We start from the raw sequence: 20,949 nt of genomic DNA, 5'->3' as shown, positions 1-20,949 counted from the left end.
TTACGGTGCAAGCTGGAATTCAAAACGAAAGACAGCAGTTTAATGGGAATGTTTGAGGTCGTAACAGGCGAAGGATGACGGCTAGGTTTGCAGTGATGACGGGGGTTCTCTGGTTGGAGGGCAAGGGGTTCCCTTTTTCGGTCAACCCCCCTCGCTTTAAGACGATTCGTTGACATTACTTGACGACAGTAAAAGAAGAATACAGGGTGTTAAAAACTCGAAGTCCATGTTGGATTAGTAGTGTGTTTACATTCACAGGTATATCCCATCGTTCTAAGGCTCAGGAGGGTGAAATGTGTGTCAGTGTATGTGTGTGCGTTGCTGTCACTGCTGCTGCTGTTCTTCCTAAGAAGTAGAAGACTGGAGGAGAATTTATTTTTTCTTGGAGTTGACGCTCTTGCAGACCCAATTCATGCCCTCCTGAGAAAGAACAAAAGCAGCATGGTGAGAAGAAGGGAATTAAAAACACAAATACGTAACAAGGGAACACTTAGCTTGTATGCTCACCTGAATCCCCTCACCAGTGAGGGCGGAGCAGGACTGGATCTGCCACATGCGATCCCGGATGGTGTGCAGGTTGAGACCCTCGGCGATCTCTGAGGCTGGAGCAGCTGTCAGCAGGTCCTGCTTGTTTGCAAAGATCAACACGGGGACTCCACTCAACTTCTCCTCATCCAACAACTCTGCCAGCTCCTGCAACAAACAAATATCTTCTGTAAAATATACGGCAGGACAAACCGACACAAATTACAAATCAGAGCTGTCAATGTGAGACTCCAACTTGGACTCTAGTGAAACAAGACGGAAGAATAAAGTGTTAAATTCTTGAATTATAATGAAAAAACAAAGACAACAACAGACATATTTCACACACCATGATCATGTATAACGAAGCCTCTACATTGAATGTTTTGGTCTAATTTATGCATTTTTTTGAAATCACAATTGACTTCAGAAAAAGTATTTAAATCTTGTCAAGAGATAGTATAGTCTTGCATAGAACAGATCAAATGTGTTTTATTAATACTTGAGACATGTTCCCAATTTTTACATACCTGGCCTGTTTCTTCAAATCTCTTTCTGTCAGCACTGTCAATGACATAAATCTGGAAAAAAAAGGATGTTTTCATAAACAGGGACTTTACTATCTATTACCACATAGGCGGTGACTTGATTTGTCGACTCACAAGCACGTCTGTGTTTTCAAAGTAGTTTCTCCAGTAAGGCCTGATCTTCCTCTGGCCTCCAATGTCCCAAACATTCAGTTTAAAACCCTGAGACTGGACGCTTTTGATGTTGAATCCCTGAAGGAAACATAAATCATATTAAATGAGCACAGACTGTAAGGCTTTGTTCAGACTGTCGCCCAAATCTAATCGGATCTAACTGGCTGACTGTCCACATTACAAATTGCAAGTGACCAGATCCGATCTGCTTGTTCATGTTGACGTGGTCTGATCCACATTGGTTCCTATTGTAACGGGTAACGGCCATCAAAAACAACAGCAAAACGGATGACAGAGAAGCATTGTTTTACTACATGTTTGTTTTTGTTCTTGCTGTTTTCTTCCACTAACCAAAATTAACTTCCGGCCCACCGGATCTACGTTGTTGTTATTTTTCAATGGTGTCACGTTGACTGTGACACAGAGGACACATTGAAGCGACGGAGACGTTCAGATTTAGTTGGATCTGTAGGAATCAGATTTGAAACCACTTCTGTGTGTGGTTTGAATCAGATTTGGAAAAATCAGATCTCGTGGCTTTTTGTGTTCAGACTGGCAAAAAAAAAAAAAAAAACCCCACATACAATCTGGATGTGCTAAAAAGTCAGATTTGGAGGTGCCTTGTGAACAAGGCCTTATTTATACATATGAATGACAACTCTGTTCTAGTTGATCGTACAATAAGTGCTGTATGTTTCTCCTCACCTGTGTGGGGGTGATGTGGCTGATGTCTTCAGATGCCAACTGTTTGAGCAAGGTGGTCTTCCCACCGTTGTCCAGACCCAGCAGCAGTATCCTCACCTCCTGGTCTGGTGTGCTCTTTAGCTTCCGAAGAATAGACAGTAATCCCTGTGCAACCAGAAGAACATCAATGTTGTGTTACTTTGCCGGGGGAGTGGGGGCATTGTGGAAATACATCTCTTCCTTCTATCCTCCAACCTCACTAACAGGCCATACAAGTATGTTTCTTCTAAGCTGAGAGAGCACTATCCTATCAGTACTGATAACAGAAGACAACCTTTAAGTAGCTAATCAGATCCACTTTGTTTTTATCAATGCGCCTCGTGGACAAGTTATTTGAATACAGGTGTAGTTAACGGGATACCCTGTGGATGCTAAAGGCAGCTAGCGCGCAAAGCTAATCTCCCTTGATAACTAAACGAAGCAAACAGAAAGCTTCTCGCAGTTCAATGTTTCTCACGTCAAGTCGCCGGAAGACTCGGAGCCTTTAAGTTTCTGCTTCATGAGAATACCTGCGCATTTTTTTGAGGGTGGGGGTTCATTTTTTTTATTGTTACTGGCTAATTATTACGATAAATTAAAAACTCACCATCTTGTTGCCTTCGCTCTTGGAGACGCCGCCGAGGGTTACTAAGGGGAGTGACGTCAGACGCAAAGATACGCACGCACAGAACTCAAGCACGTCTGGGAAGGAAGACGAGTTTAGCACATTGCATGGTCCAAAATGTAGGCCATGAATTGATCTCTGTGTTTGATTTTGTGTGCATTATATTGCTGAAAGATATTGAAATAAGTTACTGCACAGGCTACACATTAACTGTGTACAGACAGAATAAAACTCCTCACGTTATGAATTAACTAGCTGGCGAGTTAGCTTCACAGCTAATGCCATTTGTTTGTTTGTCACATTGTCATTCAACAAAACAAAACAACAACAAAGCACCAGTCGCATACAGGTTGCATGTGTATGTTTTGGAGTGAGTCAGTTAGAAAAGTAAGTGTCAGGTTTAGTTTTTACATAGAGGAGGGAGCTGCCCCGACTCGTGATTGGAGGACGCTTTGCCACGTGCACATATCTTTTGCTATGGTCTCACGAGCACATTTGACTACCTGACAGGTTCAGTTGCACAAGTCGAAAGATCCAACAAAGGTATGCTGTCTTTTTATATATATATATATACCAAGGTTGCTCTCAATCAGTTGATTCTTCTTGTTCCTTTATTTCAGGAGAAACAACCAGCCGGTTTATCGAGTAATGTTGCATCACTCTCACTCTCTTTTTCGACTGACATGTCTTTACTCTTTTTTTCCCCCACTGCAATGTGTTTGATCTGCAGAACTCAAACCTTCTCTCTACACAAACATCGAGTTTATGCCTTAGTTAGATTTGAGTGAAGATTGTCTTTGCACGCTTTAGGATGCTGACTTTCACGTTTTATGTGATGATGATATTTAAGTTATAGTTTCTTTAGTGTGTGCTTTGGGCTGCAGATCCAGTTTGTCAAGCCTCTCCTGAAGCTTCTTCTAGTCCCTTATTACATTTGTCAACCAGCTTCAAGTTAGCCCTTAGTCTCCAAACTCTGTCTGTACCTGCATGTCGGGATACTATTTTTTATTATCAAATAATCATATAGCTAGATAGATAGATTTACTTTATTGACCACAAACTGGAGAATTGTGGAAATCAATCACATGTGACACATGTCTCAACCTCATTGAGTCTTTAATAGATCTGAAATCAATTATTTTGCCATTCAGACAAAACCCCAACTGAAATGAAATAATCAGTTACAATTGCAGCTAATGATAATTTTCGTGTTAAGTTATGTAGGCCTATCTGTTTTTATAACTTTATAATATTATAACACACTGCGTCCCAGCATTAGTGTCTAATGACCTCCATTCCTCCCATGCAGCCATCAGCGCCACTGTGTGTTGGTATTAACGTTATGATATTTCATGGGATGTGAGGCCATTTTGGTCTTTTGGCTCATGTTCAAGGTTCCCCACAAGGTTCTGTAGACCTGATCCTTCTTTCCAAACAAGCAGCTGCAGTTCCAGCTGGACTGAGTCGCTGAACAGAGCCCTGATATCCTCCTCTCCTCATGTGCCCTTTACTTACACAAGATTAAACCACACAGAGATTTGGACAGAAAGCAATTAGTAATGTACTGGTGAAGATGCTCGTTGGGATGTTTGGATAGTTAGAGCTGCAGTCAGCAGGTTGTGTGTAATAAGAAGCAGAATGCTGAAGATGCAGAACTCTAAAATGACAACCTGTGGAACCATTTACCAGGATGTGGTCAACGATTTCTAATGCAAGTTTGACTCCTGAGAGTTTTTACATAGAAACAAAGAGTTTGTATTTGTTCAGGGTTTTGTTGGGTAGAATCTATTTGGAATTAATTAAGTCCAGCTCAGGAGGGGGGCCGATCATAAAAAAGAGCTCCCCTTATTGTGGAGTACAAAACGGTGTCGTAGAGGAATATCATGCCATCCAGACCCATGTTTCATTACTTGTTTAATCAGCTGACTCTTTTCTTGATTCATTCTTACCTCTTTGAAATATCAAATATAGGAGGAAAAAGTTTTTTCAAATTTGTCGTACAACAGCATCAAATTGCTTTCAAATTTTCCAAAGTGCAGAGGGACATCTTCAAAACACTTATTCGCGCACGTCACACTCTTAGAATCAGCAGAAAGTTGTCATGTTTGAGAAGTGCCCAAAGAGAATGTTTTGCTCGACACATTCAATAAGCCATTGATCATCAGTGTAGTCGCACCTAATTTTCTGGTGATGGTCTGCACGCACACGCACACACACACACACACTGCAGCCCTGTGGGGGTTCAAAGGCTCTCTGACCCACTGAGCTAAAAAAATCTGTTAATGTTATATCAGCTTGAACCAGAGTGGACTGGTGGAAAGACAAACATGAACTCGGTTGTTACAGACTGTCGAGCTCCGCGAAGAAGCAGAATCTGTTTGACATGTTCTGTATCGTCTAATCGTATGATTCTTCTTCTCTTCTTCTGTCCAGGTTTGGTCTGCAGCTGCTGAGTAAGCTCTGAGCAGAGCTGGTCCAAAATCTTGAACTTTCACATGACTTATTAGATTGCTCACAAACCAGCACGATGGCTTTGAGCTCATTCGACATCGACGAACCGAGATGGGATCAGACGACGTTTATGGGGCGACTGAAACACTTCTTCAATATCACAGACTGTCGGACAGCGCTGCTACCTGACTCACGTCTGGATGAGGCCAAGGCGCTAGTGGAAAGCTGCAGGTGAGAAAATGGTAATTATTATTAATTGTAAATGTGGCTTCACATAGACTGTCACATGCAGGCACATGTTGTATCTTTTCTGAGATTTTTTGGGGGGGGTCATGAAACTGTTATTCCGGACCCTTCTGCTTTGTGCTCAGGTAACAGCTGAGCAGGATTGTTGCTCTGCAGAACCTCAGGAAATGTTCTACTTTTCTGTCATACTTAGATATGTGCTCATTTGGGTCAAATGTTGTGTACACTAAGACACGCATGTTCATTGTTTCCATAGTTGTATATAATACGTTGGATTTTCTTGTACAGAGCAGGATCTATCCCTCCAGGCACCACAGAGGAGCAGCTCCACTACGCTAAGAAGCTGTACGACTCTGCTTTCCACCCGGACACGGGAGATCGCATGAACCTGATTGGCCGCATGTCATTTCAGGTCCCTGGAGGCATGGCCATCACCGGCTGCATGCTGCAGTTCTACAGGTACAGAAGAAGAGCACACAGACAGGAACACGTGTAAAGTCTCACAGAGAAGCCTTGAAGGGTTTCATAACTGTTTGTGTTTGTAGGACAGTTCCTGCTGTGGTGTTCTGGCAGTGGGTGAATCAGTCCTTCAACGCTCTGGTCAACTACACAAACCGAAACGCTGCCTCCCCCATCACTCCCAAGTAAGAATTTACTTACAGTGTAAGATTTTTAGAATGAAATCAGGCTAAGGAAACCATGATCCGGCTGGGTTGTCTCTTTCAGATCTCATTACGTAAAGTGGAACATGTTGTTTCATGTCTGAGTAACTTCCTCACTCACTTTTACATAACGTCAAAAAGTCAACCTTCCACCAGCTCCTCTGGATTGAATCTCAGATGAATATTAAAGGCAGGGTTGGTAATTTTTCTAAAGATTTAGGTTGAAATTGTCTTTAGGTCCTGACAGAAATTAATAACTCGCGTGATCTGAAAAAGGAACAAAGACAGTCCGTCCTCTGTAGCTGTAGATGTGAGCCTGTAAAAACGTCGACCAATGTCTGCCATGAGGTAACAACCTGATGAACCAATCACGCCTCCCTGTCTTCCTCAGAGAGAGGACAGTGACTTTTGAGGGAGCACAGAGAGTAGTGGGTGGGTGAAGATGTGTTGGTATTGGTTGTCCCTCTTGGAGTCTTATTATATGACGAGTGGGTCATCAGGTGCTGATGTTGTCATGTTGACTTCATGTAATTGATTCTCAGCTGATGTGTCTGAATAATTCCATGGTGGGATAAGTCATGAGGATTCACCAGACACTGAAATCAAACATTCATTCATTCAGATACAAACTGACTTGGTTCTACAATAAGCTGTGTTTTGTCTCTCTCAGGCAGATTGGAGTCGCCTACCTAACTGCAACCAGCACAGCGTTGGCAACAGCAGTCGGACTCAACCTCTACACAAAGGTACACACACACACACACGTTTTCAAACTATACAGACAGTTTAACGACATCTTCTCTTATCCTGCCTTCGACTGGATGTTTTTAAAATGCCGTATTGACCTTACATTTTAAGTCATGCAATGTCTTGTTTTATCCATTTGGATCAGGGATCTTTCATGTTTGCAAACGGACTCATTTTGTCTTCACTTCTTCGTGCAGAAAGCTCCTCCCCTTGTTGCTCGCTGGGTCCCTTTTGCAGCGGTGGCATCTGCTAACTGTGTTAACATTCCCATGATGAGGCAACAGTAAGTCCTGCTTGTCAGAACTGCTCAGGTCTGCCGGAAAAATAGATCTCGATAGGACTAACCTCCGTAATTGAAGGATAATCAAAAAAAAACAATTTGAGGGAAGGTGGTGATGTGACTATATGGTATTTTAAGGCACTCGGGAAGGTCAATACGGTCTGTACATTTACCGTTGTAGAACCTTTAAGTGTTTATACTTTTGAAAGAGATCGTGACAAGGCAGGTTGTTTTCTATGCCTAAACTTAGCGAATTATTTGTCGAACAATTATTTGTATTTTATGTCTTTTCGTTCACAGTTTGTTCTGTTCACAGGGTGAACGCTCAAGTTTCACCCTGCGTGCTTTTTAAAGTCGAGTTAAAATATTTAACGTTTGTTTCTTTCATCACTGATTTTTTTTTTTTTTTTTTACATTTGTTTAATGTTCTTTTACCCTTTTTGTTTCTTTTCCTCCTCTGCTCGTCAGGGAGATCCTGAACGGTATCGCAGTCACGGATGAAAACGGCAACAAACTGGGCCACTCCACGGTCAGCAGTCCAGACACATCCTCTATACTTCGATGAAACACACATCACTTTTCCTCTTTTTATCGCTGAACAGTATCTCAACCTTTATCTTTCCTGTAGAAAGCGGCAGTGAAAGGCATCACTCAAGTGGTCGTCTCTCGGATCACCATGGCTGCACCAGGAATGAGTATGTAGAGAAGTTTCCTCTTATTATTCCATAGAGTTTTCCAAGTTATTCTTTTCCTCTTTTGACTGTCTTTAATTTCTTCTGTCAGTCATCCTGCCCATCATCATGCAGAGGCTGGAAAAATACAAGTTCATGCAGGTCAGACCTTCACCTTGATTGCTGCCTTCCTGCTGTTAGAGTCCCAACATCAGAGTCATCAAGCTTCTTTTTTTTCCCCACAGAGAATCACTTATCTACATGGACCAATCCAAGTGATGCTGGTCGGAGGATTGTAAGTACAACGAGTCGGAGGCATTTTAATTTTTACCGGAGTGTTTGGATGACAATAACATTTTTTTTTTCTTTTAAAGTTTGATCTTCATGGTTCCTGCTGCTTGCTCTCTGTTCCCTCAGAGATGGTAAGAACCAGTTTCTCTACTTTGAATCTGCAACACCTGCACCGCCAACACTCAGAAGCCTAGAGCTCGTTTTATTTTGTCAGAGGCATGATGGGAAGTTTTAAAAAAAAAAGAAAAAAAAAGATTTTTCTTCCATCTGGGTCATGCTTAGAAACGATTCATACATTTATTTCTCAGTACTTGAACTGTGTTCTATAAAAGCAGGACTTAGTTTGAAGCTAAGTCAGCTGCGGTTGGTTATTAATTAAACAATTGGGTGAATAATATACTGTTCCCGAGACAAACATTTTGCTTCATCCATTACTTTTAACATCAGGTCGTGCCTCAGGAGTGCATATACAAATAAAAAGTCTTATAGCTCCTACAAACATGTATGGCAGTCTAAAGCCAAGGACAAATGGTGGCATGACTAATGTATGACTTTTATAATTAACACAGCCGGAAAATATCATGTCCTTAAATATTAGGCGTACAACAGCATCATATTTTTTGGTCTTCAAATTCACTGCCGTACACATTTTCCCCTGAGGTCCTTTGGTAGGGGGACTTTTACTCCCCCCCCCTTCGTGTTCTCTCCAACCCTTCAGTTCAGTTAGTGTTCTCCATAAGTTAAGATCTCAGTAATGATAAGTCAAACAAAGTACATTTTGACCTTGTCTCCTCCCTCCTCTCTGTGTAGCTCTATAGCCGTGTCGAAGCTGGAGCCCGAGCTCAGAGACTCCATCAAGTCAAAGTACGGAGACGCAATACAACAAGTCTACTTCAACAAAGGCCTCTGAGGGCGGATTAGCATTATCAAAATGACACCCAAGACCAGATCATGTGTGGTCACGTAGTCTGTTCCCATTTTCTAATGTTTGTTATGATTAAGTGCTCATTTCCCCTTCTTCTTCAGCTTCATCTTCATCTTCATCTTCATATCCCTGCTTATCTGTGGGAACGTTGACATGTGTCACTTTTTCATCTGCTGCTCTTTCTTTGGCTCAGATTATTTCTTTATTTTCTTATCTTTGACACATATACACGGGGGCACTGTGTACTCCTGTTCAGAAACCAAAATGATCTCACCTCAGGAACAGGGCATAATTTCACAGATAAACTTTGTCACTGTGTCCTTTGTGAAATTAGACTCCTGTAATTTTCATTATTGGCTGTTTGTCAGTGTCTCTATGTTAGAAAATGCTCTCAACTCTGCCATGTTTCTTTAAATCTGTGCCTTTCACAATAATGGCTGGAATTTCTTTCTTTCTTCTTTTTTTAAACCGATAATGTTGCTACTGTGAAACCAGAAAAATACTTCTATGCATGGCTCAACTCAGAAGCTGCCATTCATTGTGGAGGATACTGCCCTCTTCTGCCAGAATGGAGGTAGACTTTTATGATTTGTTTACATGATTTTTCTGAAAGGTTTTCCAGTCAGATCTTTTTACAGTTTAAACACTGAATTGTGCCACAATACTCGGTATCAGCTGGAATAAAACAACACAAGTATTTGAATACAGTACCCTGTAGTTTCTCTTCGTTTCTTTATGTTATTAATAATACGTAGAGGTATATAATAAAAGCTTAGAAATCGTGTAATGTACTTCTTGAAGTAAATGGTCATGAGCTTGTATATTGCTTTTTAGTCGTCTGAATACTCAAAGTGCATTCACACAAAATGTCAAACCTCCACATTCACACTGATGGCAGAGGCTGTTATGAAGAATGTCCGTCCGAAATTAACCTCCGACCTTCGGTTGAGAGACATCAGACTACCACTGAGTCACAACTGCCCCTTAAGAAAGTATACACTTAAACAACACGTCCACATACTATAGATTACAATTCAGTTTGACTCTAAACAGTTAAGAAACCTCAGAAACAAAGTGCTGACCTTGTAAAAGTATGTGTTATTTATACATGTACAGTGGTGTTTGAGGTATGAGAACAGACATTAAGGGTGCAGATTAAAATCCAGATTTAAGTGGTTGTCATTAAAGTGTCCAAACAATAAGGTGAAACCAGACAATTAATGTAACACACAGTTTCACAAGAACTTCTTCAGAGGTCAGTAAAACAACTGTGAGAAATGATTATACATCGTGCAGCCAATTAGAGCCACGTGTTTGCCTAAACCATGGTGTAATCTTAAATACAAAACAAATATCTCATTTTTATTGACCTATCACCACCGGTCAATCAGCTGTGTGTGCTTCAGGAGCGCCCTCTGCCGTACTGCACACCTTACTGCAGGTGGGAGGAGTCGCTCGTGCAGCGTTTATAAAACCGCCTCGATCCCCTTAAACGAAAACATACCCAGCTGCCGACACCAGCCGATACACCTCCGGAAGCCGCCGAGTTCAGAGTGACGCCTCACCTTTATAACGGAGCTGTGAGAGTGCGTCGCGCGCTGTTGTTGACGTCGCGAGCTCTATCTGTCTGTATTTTTAAAAAAAAAAATAGAAAAGAAAAAAAAAAAGGAGGGGGGAACTCTGCTGCCAGCTGCTCAATCCAGACTGCAACGCATTTGCGCAGCACACAGCGACGAAGAAGAGGGTTGGGGAAAACAAAATATCACATCACAAGTGTTTATAAAAATGCCGTTTGCCGTTAACGGCGTCCTTTGCACGCTCGCGCTGCTCGTCCTGTGGCGGACAGAGGAGCTCGCGGAAGCGTGCAGCTGCGCTCCGGTGCATCCGCAACAGGCGTTCTGCAACGCCGATGTAGGTGAGTAAAGCCCCGGGGGACTGTTGATGTTGTTGTTATTGTTTACCTTGCTCATGTTGCACTGTGCTGCTGCACTGAGGGGATCAGGTGCTTGCTGGCTGGGGGGTCACAGGGGCTTCTGGAAATTGCTGGAAAGCCTGGAGGTGCTGGAGGATGTTGATACTCAAGGCCATGGCGCTACAGTTTGCGTTTGCAGTCAGATTCAGATTGCAGACTCACGCTGATTCAATATAGTCACATTTAGTCATGTCATCATGGCAATATGCATAAACCCTTAAAACGCCAAAGCAGCCATTTGGGAAGCTATGGGATAAGATTTGGTGTTCTGGAGGGGTGCAGCACACTTCATTTTGAAGCAAAGGCCATCTGAAATTACAATAAGGAGTTAAACCTTATGCCTGTCAATGATGAGCTAATAATGACCTAAATTAACTTTCCTGCAATCATTTCTTCAGGGTTAATGTATTTGAAAGTGTTTAGTTTAAAGCAGCAATTAGGAGATTTTCTGGTCTATCTCGTGGTTTGTGGGCACCATGTTTGTGTTTGTCAGTGTTATGTACAGGAAGGAGTCTGTCTCCTGTCTGGTGCAGACAGTGTGTGTTCACCAGGCAGGCTTCACCCTCAGCAGCTCTGGGACAAAGCTGCAGCGTCGCCTGGCTTCTGAAGGGCAACGTGGCACAAGAGAGGAACAGAGAGACGAGGAGGGAAAAGAGCAGAGAGAAGGACACAAGGGATGGAGAATGTGTGAAAGAAATTTAATGGAGGAGGAAGACCAGTTTAAATGTCAACAGATTATGTCACACTTAAAGCTTTATCCATCTTTTTTTTTTCCATTCCTGCCCCCTTCCCTCCTTCCAGGGTGGTGCTGGGAAGAATTACAGGAATGCTGCTGGGGTTTTCCCAACTTTTCTTTAATGTAAAGTAGGGAGACACACATGCACACTGCACTTGCATAGCTAACTGCATGCCTTCAATGGATGCACACTTGCCGGCTACAAATGACATCTGGCTGTCAGTTCAGGGTGTGAATTCAATAAAAGTCCTGGTCAGAGGTAAAATATGCATGGTATCCTAGAGAATGGAAGACTATTAAACCATACTTTTACTCTGGCTCCATCTTTTTTTCTGTCTTCTTATTCACTCACTTCCACATTCTCAGATGTGTTTGTGGTTAAGATGTCTATCTGTGTAATTTCACATTTCAAAACGACTGCACTATTTTCAGGTGTGACTCAATCTTTCGCTGAGCTGGCAGGTCTTAGTAACAGGATGTCTCAAAGACAAGTGTTCTTTTTTTGTGTGTGCTCATTTTGTTTTTAAAGATAGGATTGTGTTTAAAGACGTTCAGACCACTAAACCTAACAACAGTTGATGTCATTGTCCGGCAGTGGTTTCAGGGTGGACCTGAGGATACCACTGGCTGATCGTAAAACCCCAATATGGTGCTGGACAAAGAGAGGGTGGAGAAGAAAGACGGAATTGGATTTTGCCGGCTTGCAATGAGCAGAATATCAGAATAGAGTTGGTTGTCTGGTTTCCAAGAATGTGCATGTAGGCAACAACAAAGTGACATTGTCAACAGTTTTGTGGTTGGACAATTGATATTTGTGTTTTTGGTGAAGTGGGATCCCCCTACATGCAAGCACAAGTACTGTGTGGGTGTTTTTTTTTTTTGTTACCTTCAATTTTTAAAACTAAACCATGCTCCAGATCAAACGAAAGCCATGAAGATCAAGCAGTGTCATGCACCCGCCATACACAATCACTCACGCACGCACACACACACACACACACACACACACACACACACACACACACACACACACACACACACACACACACACGTGCAGACAAACATCCTCCATCATATAAATCTGTTGCCCACAAAGGGGAACTTCCCCGCCAGCCCTGCCCAGGCAGACTGTCCTGAGGCTGGGCGCCATGAAAGACCAGAGTCACCCTGCTGTCTGCAGGCAGGAGAGGACATGCAACAACACGTGCACACACACCAACAGTACAAATCTCCATTTAGGGAAAAATTCATTTTTTTTTCTTAAAACTACTCTGATGGATTCTTAAAGAGGCAAGAAGACGCATATAGTTACAAATGGGTACTGCAGTCCAAATTCAAAACATTGGAGAGTTGTATCCACGTGCCTCTTAACCTCTCTACAAAGCATCTCAATATTCATCCTAGTTTTAACACACTTTTCCATGGTTAAAATCGTGGATCATTTTCTGACTTTACTCAAAAATGGGTGGAGACCAAAAATAGAGCTAAAAGAAGAAGGGACATTTGACCCAGTCAACTATATGTTCTGAAACCGAACGAATGATCATTTTGTTTAGTAGCTGTCGGATGTAAATGGGCATCTGCCTATTAATAACTTCATGTCTGTTTCCTCTTTACTGGCAAAACAGCAACTTTTGTAACTGTCCCATAAAGCCCTCGCGAAAAAAGAACAACACCGCTTTCGTCTCTTCATCACAGGTTCTTCTGAAAGGTTTGGAGGCCAGGAGACAGACTGGATTGTGTTGGAGGGCAGTCTGTCTCGGTTCAGGCGACAGGTTAAACAGAAGGCCCACATATGTCTGGATCAGAGCAAACCACATCAGGAGAGTCAGGGATGATTTGGTGGCAACTGGAGTATGAAAAAAGAGATGGATTGCCATGTGATGGATTGAAGGGGGGCACTGTGTGTGTGCCCAAATGGGGTCTGGTCTGGGCATGGAAAACATTAATAGTGCAAGTGATACAGCTGTATAAGCCATTAAATGTTTTCTTGGTTGGGGGGGGGGTAAGAGAGCAGCCAGAATGTGGGTCATTTGGTGGTTTATGTGGGGGGGGGGCTCCTGGTGATCCAATGACTTCAGAATCAATCTGCGGTGAAAGTTAGCCGTCTGCAGACCCCCTGTCGTCATACTGTTTATGGATCACGTTGTTTAGTCTGCAGCCCCCACAACACACTGTTTGGCCTCACAGAGTGAGCCGCTCGGGTTTTATTGCAGGAGAAGTAAACATGTTTGCAACAGTCGAGGCGAAGCTGCCATAATAACGGTCTGTTGTGAATAACCGAATCATTTCCCCTTAGCATTGTGTCCAGCTGCTGATTCTTTGCTCATTAGTTTGTGGCACAGAACGAGGTCAGGAAATGAGTGCGGAAAAACTGTAAGGAATGTTGGAGAGAGTGCCAGCCAGGTATACTGCTGTGTGTGTGTGTGTGTGTTTATGTGTGTATTTTGGCTTCCACTTGATATTTGAATAAGCATCCGATTGGAAATTAAATGCTGAAGTTTGCTTGCTATAAACTAAGACGTCCTTGTAAACAGCGTTTTCATTCTCAAGTCATTTATCGTGAGAAATCGCAGGTAGAGTTGCCCTGTTACAATTTCAGAAATAGGGATGTGCTACATGAATAAATGTCTTCATCCCAATGCCCTCAATGTGGGTTAAATGTTGTGTCTAAGCTGTAATTCAGCCATGTGCCACTAGATGGATGGCCTCTTGTTGGAGCATCTGTGTCAAGCTAAATAACAACTTGAGTGGAGCAACACAACGACATTCAACTTAGGAAATTATCAGGACTTGACTCCACACAGTAAAACTCCTCAGACTCAGATCACACTTGGTGGTTCAGTGTCATACTCGAACACAACTGACACTTCCGAAGGCTCTGCATATATTCAAAAAGATATGATCATTATCAGGGTCGTGTCATATTGACCCACCTCGACTAATCTGTGACGTCTCGGAGGTTGGAGTGAACAACAAGTTCTCCCTAACATCCCTGCAGATATCAGGAAGAGCTGTTGACTCTCTCCAAGCTGTCCTTCGTTTCTAGATAAAACTCAACTACATCAGGTCTGACTGACATAGGGAACAGTGAATTAACATTACACATTAATTAAATAATTACAGAAATTCTATCACGGGCATTAGGAAACTCACCGGCGAGGTCGGCCGCACTCTGCAAACCGATTAGACATCGTTAATCTGCAGATTAATGTGATTTGAGAGAGACACTATTAACTCAGGGAGCTATGGACCCCAATAATTGTGTCTGCTCTTAAGTCATAAACTGAACCCAAGGGTGTCTGAGCCACAGCAGTCTACTCTGTAAGTGTGTGTTTATCTGTGTATTTGTCCTCTGTTCCTGCTTTTTTTCCCCTCTCTATTGCTCATTTGTTCCATTTTGAATAAATGCCCCAAGCATAGCTGAAGCCTGATGTAGCCAGTCTGACCAATAAAACACCCAACACAAACATCTATACATACACACACACACACACAGAGTAAAAGAAACGCACCTCTGGCTGTATCTTGCATATCAGCCTGTAATTGGTTCTATGAATTCTGTTCATGCCATATGGGGTTCTTTCTATGGATTTTTTAAAAAACAAATTCCTATGTATTTTTGCTTTAATTTACTCCTCTGCCTTTCCCATTAATGAATGCAATAAGCTAATCATACTTCCATTTTTTTTTACATGGGATCAAGTAATGCTGGTCAACCTGAAAGGTTGCAGGTTCTATCTGCAGCTCCTGCAGCCACATGTCTGATGCGTCATGGGAAAAACACTTAATCCCAAGTTGCCCCCGCTGCTTGGTCGGTGGTGTATGAATGGGATTAGTTCATACTGATGGTAACTTTACACAGCAGCCTCTGCCATCAGTGTGTGGATGGATAGGTGTAACACTATATAACCATGCAAACTGATGCCATTTTCTTCTTTTTACCCCGCAGTGATTCGAGCAAAGGTGGTGGGCGAGAGAGAGGTGGATTCCGGGAACGATATCTACGGGAATCCCATCAAGAGGATCCAGTATGAGGTCAAACAGATCAAGGTAAGAACGCAAATATCAGGTTTAAAACCTTACTGAGAATATCAATCAGATATGATAGTGTTCTTGTTGAAAGGGGAAATCTTCCTGACCCTTGACTCTCTCGCCTGCTGTGGTTTTTCCAGATGTTCAAGGGGCCTAACCAGGACATCGAGGCTGTATTCACTGCTCCTGTGTCCGCTGTCTGTGGTGTTACCCTGGATGCCAGCGGCAAGAAGGAGTATTTGATCTCAGGTGTGTATTTCCGATCAGGTTCCGCATTTGTTTTTATCTCATGTACAAAGTTTCTACAGTTAACTTACCGTTGTCTTCTTACCTTGGGGCAGTTGTGGCTCAGTGATAGAGTCAGTTGTCTCTCTACTGGAAGCTCAATCCTCAGCTGAAGTGTCCTTGGGCACTGAACCCCAAATTGTGTCCTTCTGTTACTCCACAAATGTGTGTGTGAATGGATTAGCACTGTTAACCACTTAAAGTACTGTGTGTGAATGTAAATCTGCTTTGAGTTTATGAATGGGAGTGGTATTTGGCATCTTTTAATGAAAGCCAGCGTTACATGTATGATATTAAGGGATTCTTTACATTCTGGTAGCGGTATGCGATATCACAGGTGTTGCGCTAGCTCAACCGCTAAATCCCCCTTCTGCCCTAAAAACCCAACATTTAATACAAGTTAGGTGATCAACTTAGAGAACGATTAATGAGAAGTGGTGGGGTTTATTGTACTTTGAAGATGACATTGATGTCTTTTCATGGACTAAAGCCATCAGGATTTCTGGTCTTTAAGCTAAGCTAAGTAGATAAGCATATGTATTCCCTTATTGTTTGTCTGCTCACTGGTATAGTGATTGAAAGTATAGTGCACGGAGTAAAGGAGACACAGAGGAACATGATGTCATATGCGCTCTGGTTTCCCCATCGCAGACAGCGATGCACCCACAAACTTGCACCCTAATTACATAGAGTTGTAAGAGAAGGAACTGCTGAAGCCAGCGTTTTCTCCCTCTTTGACCCTTTTCCCTTTTTTTTTCTTTTTTTTTTAAAGATGTGGGACTTAAACAGTGGGAAAGACAGTTAACTTTCTGCTGACCAGTGCAACTTTGAAAATGATTCATGCTCTCTGCAGTCTGAAGGGTTAACAGCTGGATGGGCTACAGTGAAGCGTGAGTCAGTCCCGTCTGCAAGGACACGCTGTAAAGAGTTCAACATGTCAAGAGCTGCAGGGGTGAACTGACGAGGACGCGGCCTCAGCAGATCTCTAAACGCAGCTTGAAATATTTTCTTGTTTTGACTGGTAACACTCAGGCAGGGAACATAAACTCTCGAGGACAGGTGGTCTTTGTTAATGCCTGCAGGAAACAGTCCCAAAATGATCTGATTCAACCTTTGTCCCCCCCCCCCAATCGTTTACAGGCAAAGCAGAGGCCAGAGGGAGCATGCATGTGACGCTCTGTGACTACATTATGCCCTGGGACTCCTTAAGCAACACCCAGAAGAAGGGTCTCAGCCAGCGCTACCAGATGGGCTGTGAATGCAAGGTAAGGCAGTGGAGAACTGTGTCTGTGTGGATTGTTGTTCTGCCAGAGTTTTCCTCTGGAGCAGAAAACCAGATACAGCAAACCGAATGAGTAATATGAACCACAACAACAACATCAGAACAACAAACAGATCTTCACGAACAACAAGCAGAGAGTTTTTTTTCTTCTTTTTATAGTTTTAGTTTCTCAAATAAAAGGATTAGCTATTTTTTATTTCTCTTTAATTGTTGATCTTAGACTTTGCTTTTGAAAAACACGAGGACTATGGCGTCTGTACATGGAGTGTGAGACACAACCTTTATGCTATCGGCGCTCCAACCCACGGCTTACGTTTTTTATGAGATACAATCGTATCACGACTTGACGATACATGACTGAGCAAAAATATGTACGTGATAAGAGAGTGCTGTGTGTGTCTCTGCAGATTGTTCGCTGTACCATCTTACCCTGTGAAATCTCCGCCCCTGAGGAGTGTCTGTGGACGGACCTGATGATTGAGAAGCAGGTGCACGGGCGTCAGGCCAACCACTACGCCTGTGTCAAGAGGGTAGACAACTCCTGCTCCTGGTACCGCGGCGTGGCACTGCCCAAGAAGGAGTTCCTGGACACAGAAGATCCTTAGTCAAGTGGCACGCTAAATAAATGTAAATGATTCCATTGAAAATTTAAGACAACAACATCAGGCAAAGTGATTTATATATATATATATATACACACACATATATATAAATAAAAAGAACAAAGCTAATCTGACTGAGTTTTCAGCTGGTCTGAAAACAATCTTTAGCCTCTCTTTGTATTTGTTGTCCAAAAGTGTTTCAGTCAAAAAAAAAAAAAAAAAGCAATATGAGGCTTCTTAAAAGCTCAGCATTGCTCGACATTCACTGACTCAGATGAGGTTCAAGGGTTGTTTTCGGACACAGTTTCTTTAAAAACACCTAAAAAAGCATCATGAGACATAGACTGGTCGAGTGATGAAATCACTTCCTCCTGAGGCTGGCGTCAGGAGGACATAAACCATTTAATGAGACAGAGCACTTTTTTGCCCCGTACAGCTCATCAACAGCTCTGCTCTCCAAATCCACCAATCAGTCCTCGACACACAGACGATCATACGTTACCCATCGTGTTTCTACTTTTATTACCTCATTCTCCGTTTCACTCCAAAGCCAAATTCCAAGTTGCCTTTTTTTAAATGATTGTCTCGCTTTTGGGAAATAATATTCATTATTCTGCTTCTCTCATATCCTGTGCTGGGAGCTGTTTGGCCACTGGTGACGTCACATGCCCACAATATGCTTCACTCTTTCCTGTTGAAAACAAACAAACAAACAAACAAAAAAAGCACGAATCACTTTGCATAGCGGATCTTTTGCTGGTTGATTTTTAACTGAGGTGCGTGACCTCCACAGGCCTCGCTGGACCAGTCTATGCTGCGTAAAGACGAGTGCTCTAAATTTAAACCTTGATGTGAAACAACACAACAACAAGTCAGAAATACCCCCAAACTTCTCAATCTTCTTCAGCTCATCTTCATCCCTGCCCAATGTTGTCCCCCACTATGTAGCTGTACAGTTCCTATGCATATACTTTTGTTGTTACTTGATAAATATTTACTGCATTTGAACTAGATTTGCACTTTGTGAGGACGAGTTCCAGTAAAGACAAGAGCCTAAACTCACTGATGTTCGCCCGGCTTGAGAAATCCACCTCAGGTGCAGATTCCGCCTTTTTCGAGTACTTTTGGTGATTGATATTTACGAGAGCGAGCATATTCACTTTGTCATAGAAAAAAATAGAATCTGCAATGAAAAGGGAAAAAAAGGGAGTGTGCAAGAGGTTTAGTGATAAGGGATCTTTTTGCAGATCTTACTGTTCAGAGAAAGAATAAAAGCTGGTGGGATGTTATTTCAGTTGCTTTGTTTTATCTGTTGATTGTAAATGCCAAAAGCAGTTTCATGATTTTCTGATATATTCTCGCAGACGGTTTATTTCCTGAGTAATTACATGCTTAATGTTAGCTTTGACTCGTCTCTCCTGCTCCCTTTCGTCATTAATGAAAGCTTTATTGCTGTCATAGAAAGCAAGTTGCTTGATAAAAGTTTACAGTGCTGTTTTATACACCTCAAGCTACATTAACAAACAAATCTATATATGATGGAGTATTAGAGGCATAATTTAAAAAGTTAACTCTTTCAAATTTTTCATTACTTTGTATTTTTTCAGTGTTATTGTTGTTATATCTGTCATGATTTTTTGTGTGTTTCTGGCTGTCTTTGTCTAAGGTGTATTTAGCTTTAGTGTAGAGTTGAGAGGGTCCTCTTGCGCTGGAGTAACGTGAGAGTGAGAGAGATGAATCCTTTTTGGAGCGGTTAAGAGAAATCAGAATGGCTACTTTGTACGATTAGAGGACTGTGCATGTGTTGATGCTTTGTGTAAGTCCAGGCAAAGGACAAAATATTCAGTATTATCAAATAAAAAACATGTTTGAAAGAATAAACACAGTTTTTGTGAGTCATTTGCTGCAGATATATTTTTTTTTTATCACACATACCAGTGAAATAATTTCTGCTAAATGCAAATCCAAAAACTTTCAGGTTCTCCAGGAAGGGTCAAAATACTTTGAGTTTCGTTCTCATAGGAATGCAAACACACCAAACTGATTTTTTTAAAATTAAAGTTCAAGCATCTGTAATTTTGTTTCATGAGCAGTTGAGCTTGTTTTTTTGTTTTTTTGTCACTGTACATTTCACACTTTTATCAGCTGTGACTGTGTTTGGGGTGTAGCATTGTGACACATGAGAGCTCAGTGTAGAGGCTGTGCTTGGAGAAAGGCAGATAGATGTGGTGATACTCAACTAGGAAAATATTTGAGAAATGTGCAGGCAGGGCCCAGACTGGGTGGGTTTTGCATCTCTGTTCGTTCTCTCCTCACAAACGTCAAACAGGATTGTAATAATCATCCGGTGACAGAGGGGATTTCACTGTTTCCTATGCTGAGCTCTTAGTGGGACACTCAGAGGTCAGGTCAATGTTTTTGTGGATTATAGATCCACAGAAACATGCATCGAAAAGAAGTGATTAGATGTAAGATATGGAGGATAAATGTTTACTGTCCTACCTTTAACTCTAAAGTTGTTTTACTTCTCTCTTTTATGTTTGGGCAACACTTAACGGATGTGGATTGTTTCTACAACATCAGCTGTGCAATCCTTATTACTAGAAAAAGCAGACAGGCACGATAAATTAAACTTTGTTTTTATCAAAGAAAGCCTGGATTTTTCAATCATTTTTTTTATCATAACCATAACCTAAAAAAAAGAAAAAAGAGTAAGTTTGGGCATTTTTTAAATTTTGTTATGAATAATTGTGAGATAGCGCCTTTTGTTCAGACAAAACAACTGTCAATAATTAGTCATGTGTCTATCCTTCTTTTTAAGTATATATTTGTACTCCACTACATACAGTGCGAATGATGCCTTTCCTTTTCAGGTGCCTTCATTTGCCTGAAAATGACAACAGCAGTGAGAGTTGCCAAGATCAGTCATTTACTTATTTAACACTTAAACCAAAAGGCAACTAAAGTAATCTGAATAATTGATATCAAGTCAATTTTACTAAGGCCTTCATGAAATGTGCATCGATGAGGTTCAATAAAGTTCAAACCTGAGGTACCTGCATAATTCATAGGTCCACACTGTCATTCTTACTTCTTGTTGTGATGCCTCCCAGTGGCCACCAGGGGACAGAACAGACTTACAATTGTTTTTTTTGGTTTTTTTTTATCAAGGAGGTTTTGAATTTATGAG

General features: G+C 41.8%; 3 protein-coding genes across 3 annotated transcripts; 2 read left to right on the top strand and 1 right to left on the bottom strand.

Moving 5' to 3' along the window:
* arl3b (ADP ribosylation factor like GTPase 3b) lies at positions 1-2,638 on the bottom strand. Its single transcript, XM_079334191.1, has 6 exons — positions 2,557-2,638; positions 1,932-2,075; positions 1,188-1,304; positions 1,056-1,106; positions 508-693; positions 1-420 (listed from the first exon to the last, which is right to left on the bottom strand). Exons 1-6 carry the CDS (start codon positions 2,557-2,559, stop codon positions 373-375), a joined length of 549 nt encoding a protein of 182 aa, XP_079190317.1. The 5' UTR covers positions 2,560-2,638; the 3' UTR covers positions 1-372.
* On the top strand, positions 2,633-9,554 carry sfxn2 (sideroflexin 2). Its single transcript, XM_079334190.1, has 12 exons — positions 2,633-3,117; positions 5,008-5,256; positions 5,560-5,730; positions 5,817-5,915; positions 6,604-6,679; positions 6,878-6,963; positions 7,429-7,489; positions 7,589-7,655; positions 7,744-7,793; positions 7,877-7,926; positions 8,006-8,053; positions 8,733-9,554. Exons 2-12 carry the CDS (start codon positions 5,102-5,104, stop codon positions 8,830-8,832), a joined length of 963 nt encoding a protein of 320 aa, XP_079190316.1. The 5' UTR covers positions 2,633-3,117; positions 5,008-5,101; the 3' UTR covers positions 8,833-9,554.
* Positions 9,555-10,328: 774 nt separating this feature from the next.
* Positions 10,329-19,640, top strand: timp2a (TIMP metallopeptidase inhibitor 2a). The gene is made up of 5 exons (XM_079372584.1): positions 10,329-10,762; positions 15,508-15,608; positions 15,731-15,839; positions 17,016-17,140; positions 17,565-19,640. Exons 1-5 carry the CDS (start codon positions 10,633-10,635, stop codon positions 17,760-17,762), a joined length of 663 nt encoding a protein of 220 aa, XP_079228710.1. The 5' UTR covers positions 10,329-10,632; the 3' UTR covers positions 17,763-19,640.
* The last annotated feature ends 1,309 nt before the right edge of the window (positions 19,641-20,949 follow it).

This window comes from Symphodus melops, assembly GCF_947650265.1.
Source record: "Symphodus melops genome assembly, chromosome: 21".
NCBI classification, from domain to species: Eukaryota; Metazoa; Chordata; class Actinopteri; order Labriformes; family Labridae; genus Symphodus; species Symphodus melops.
Note: the sequence above shows the minus strand (reverse complement) of the source record. Positions and strands in the feature narration are given on the sequence as shown.

What these genes read in the sequence shown, in the direction of transcription:
- arl3b (XM_079334191.1), bottom strand. An exon ending in GCCACATCACCCCCACACAG is followed by an intron (nt 1,305 to 1,931) that starts GTGAGGAGAAAC and finishes TGTTTCCTTCAG; the next exon opens with GGATTCAACATCAAAAGCGT. An exon ending in GATTTGAAGAAACAGGCCAG is followed by an intron (nt 694 to 1,055) that starts GTATGTAAAAAT and finishes TGTTTGTTGCAG; the next exon opens with GAGCTGGCAGAGTTGTTGGA.
- timp2a (XM_079372584.1), top strand. Translation starts at nt 10,633, where the DNA reads ATGCCGTTTGCCGTTAACGGCGTCCTTTGCACGCTCGCGCTGCTCGTC. An exon ending in GTTCTGCAACGCCGATGTAG is followed by an intron (nt 10,763 to 15,507) that starts GTGAGTAAAGCC and finishes TTTACCCCGCAG; the next exon opens with TGATTCGAGCAAAGGTGGTG. An exon ending in ATGAGGTCAAACAGATCAAG is followed by an intron (nt 15,609 to 15,730) that starts GTAAGAACGCAA and finishes TGGTTTTTCCAG; the next exon opens with ATGTTCAAGGGGCCTAACCA.
- sfxn2 (XM_079334190.1), top strand. Translation starts at nt 5,102, where the DNA reads ATGGCTTTGAGCTCATTCGACATCGACGAACCGAGATGGGATCAGACG. An exon ending in GCCTCCCCCATCACTCCCAA is followed by an intron (nt 5,916 to 6,603) that starts GTAAGAATTTAC and finishes TGTCTCTCTCAG; the next exon opens with GCAGATTGGAGTCGCCTACC. An exon ending in CATGGCTGCACCAGGAATGA is followed by an intron (nt 7,656 to 7,743) that starts GTATGTAGAGAA and finishes TTCTTCTGTCAG; the next exon opens with TCATCCTGCCCATCATCATG.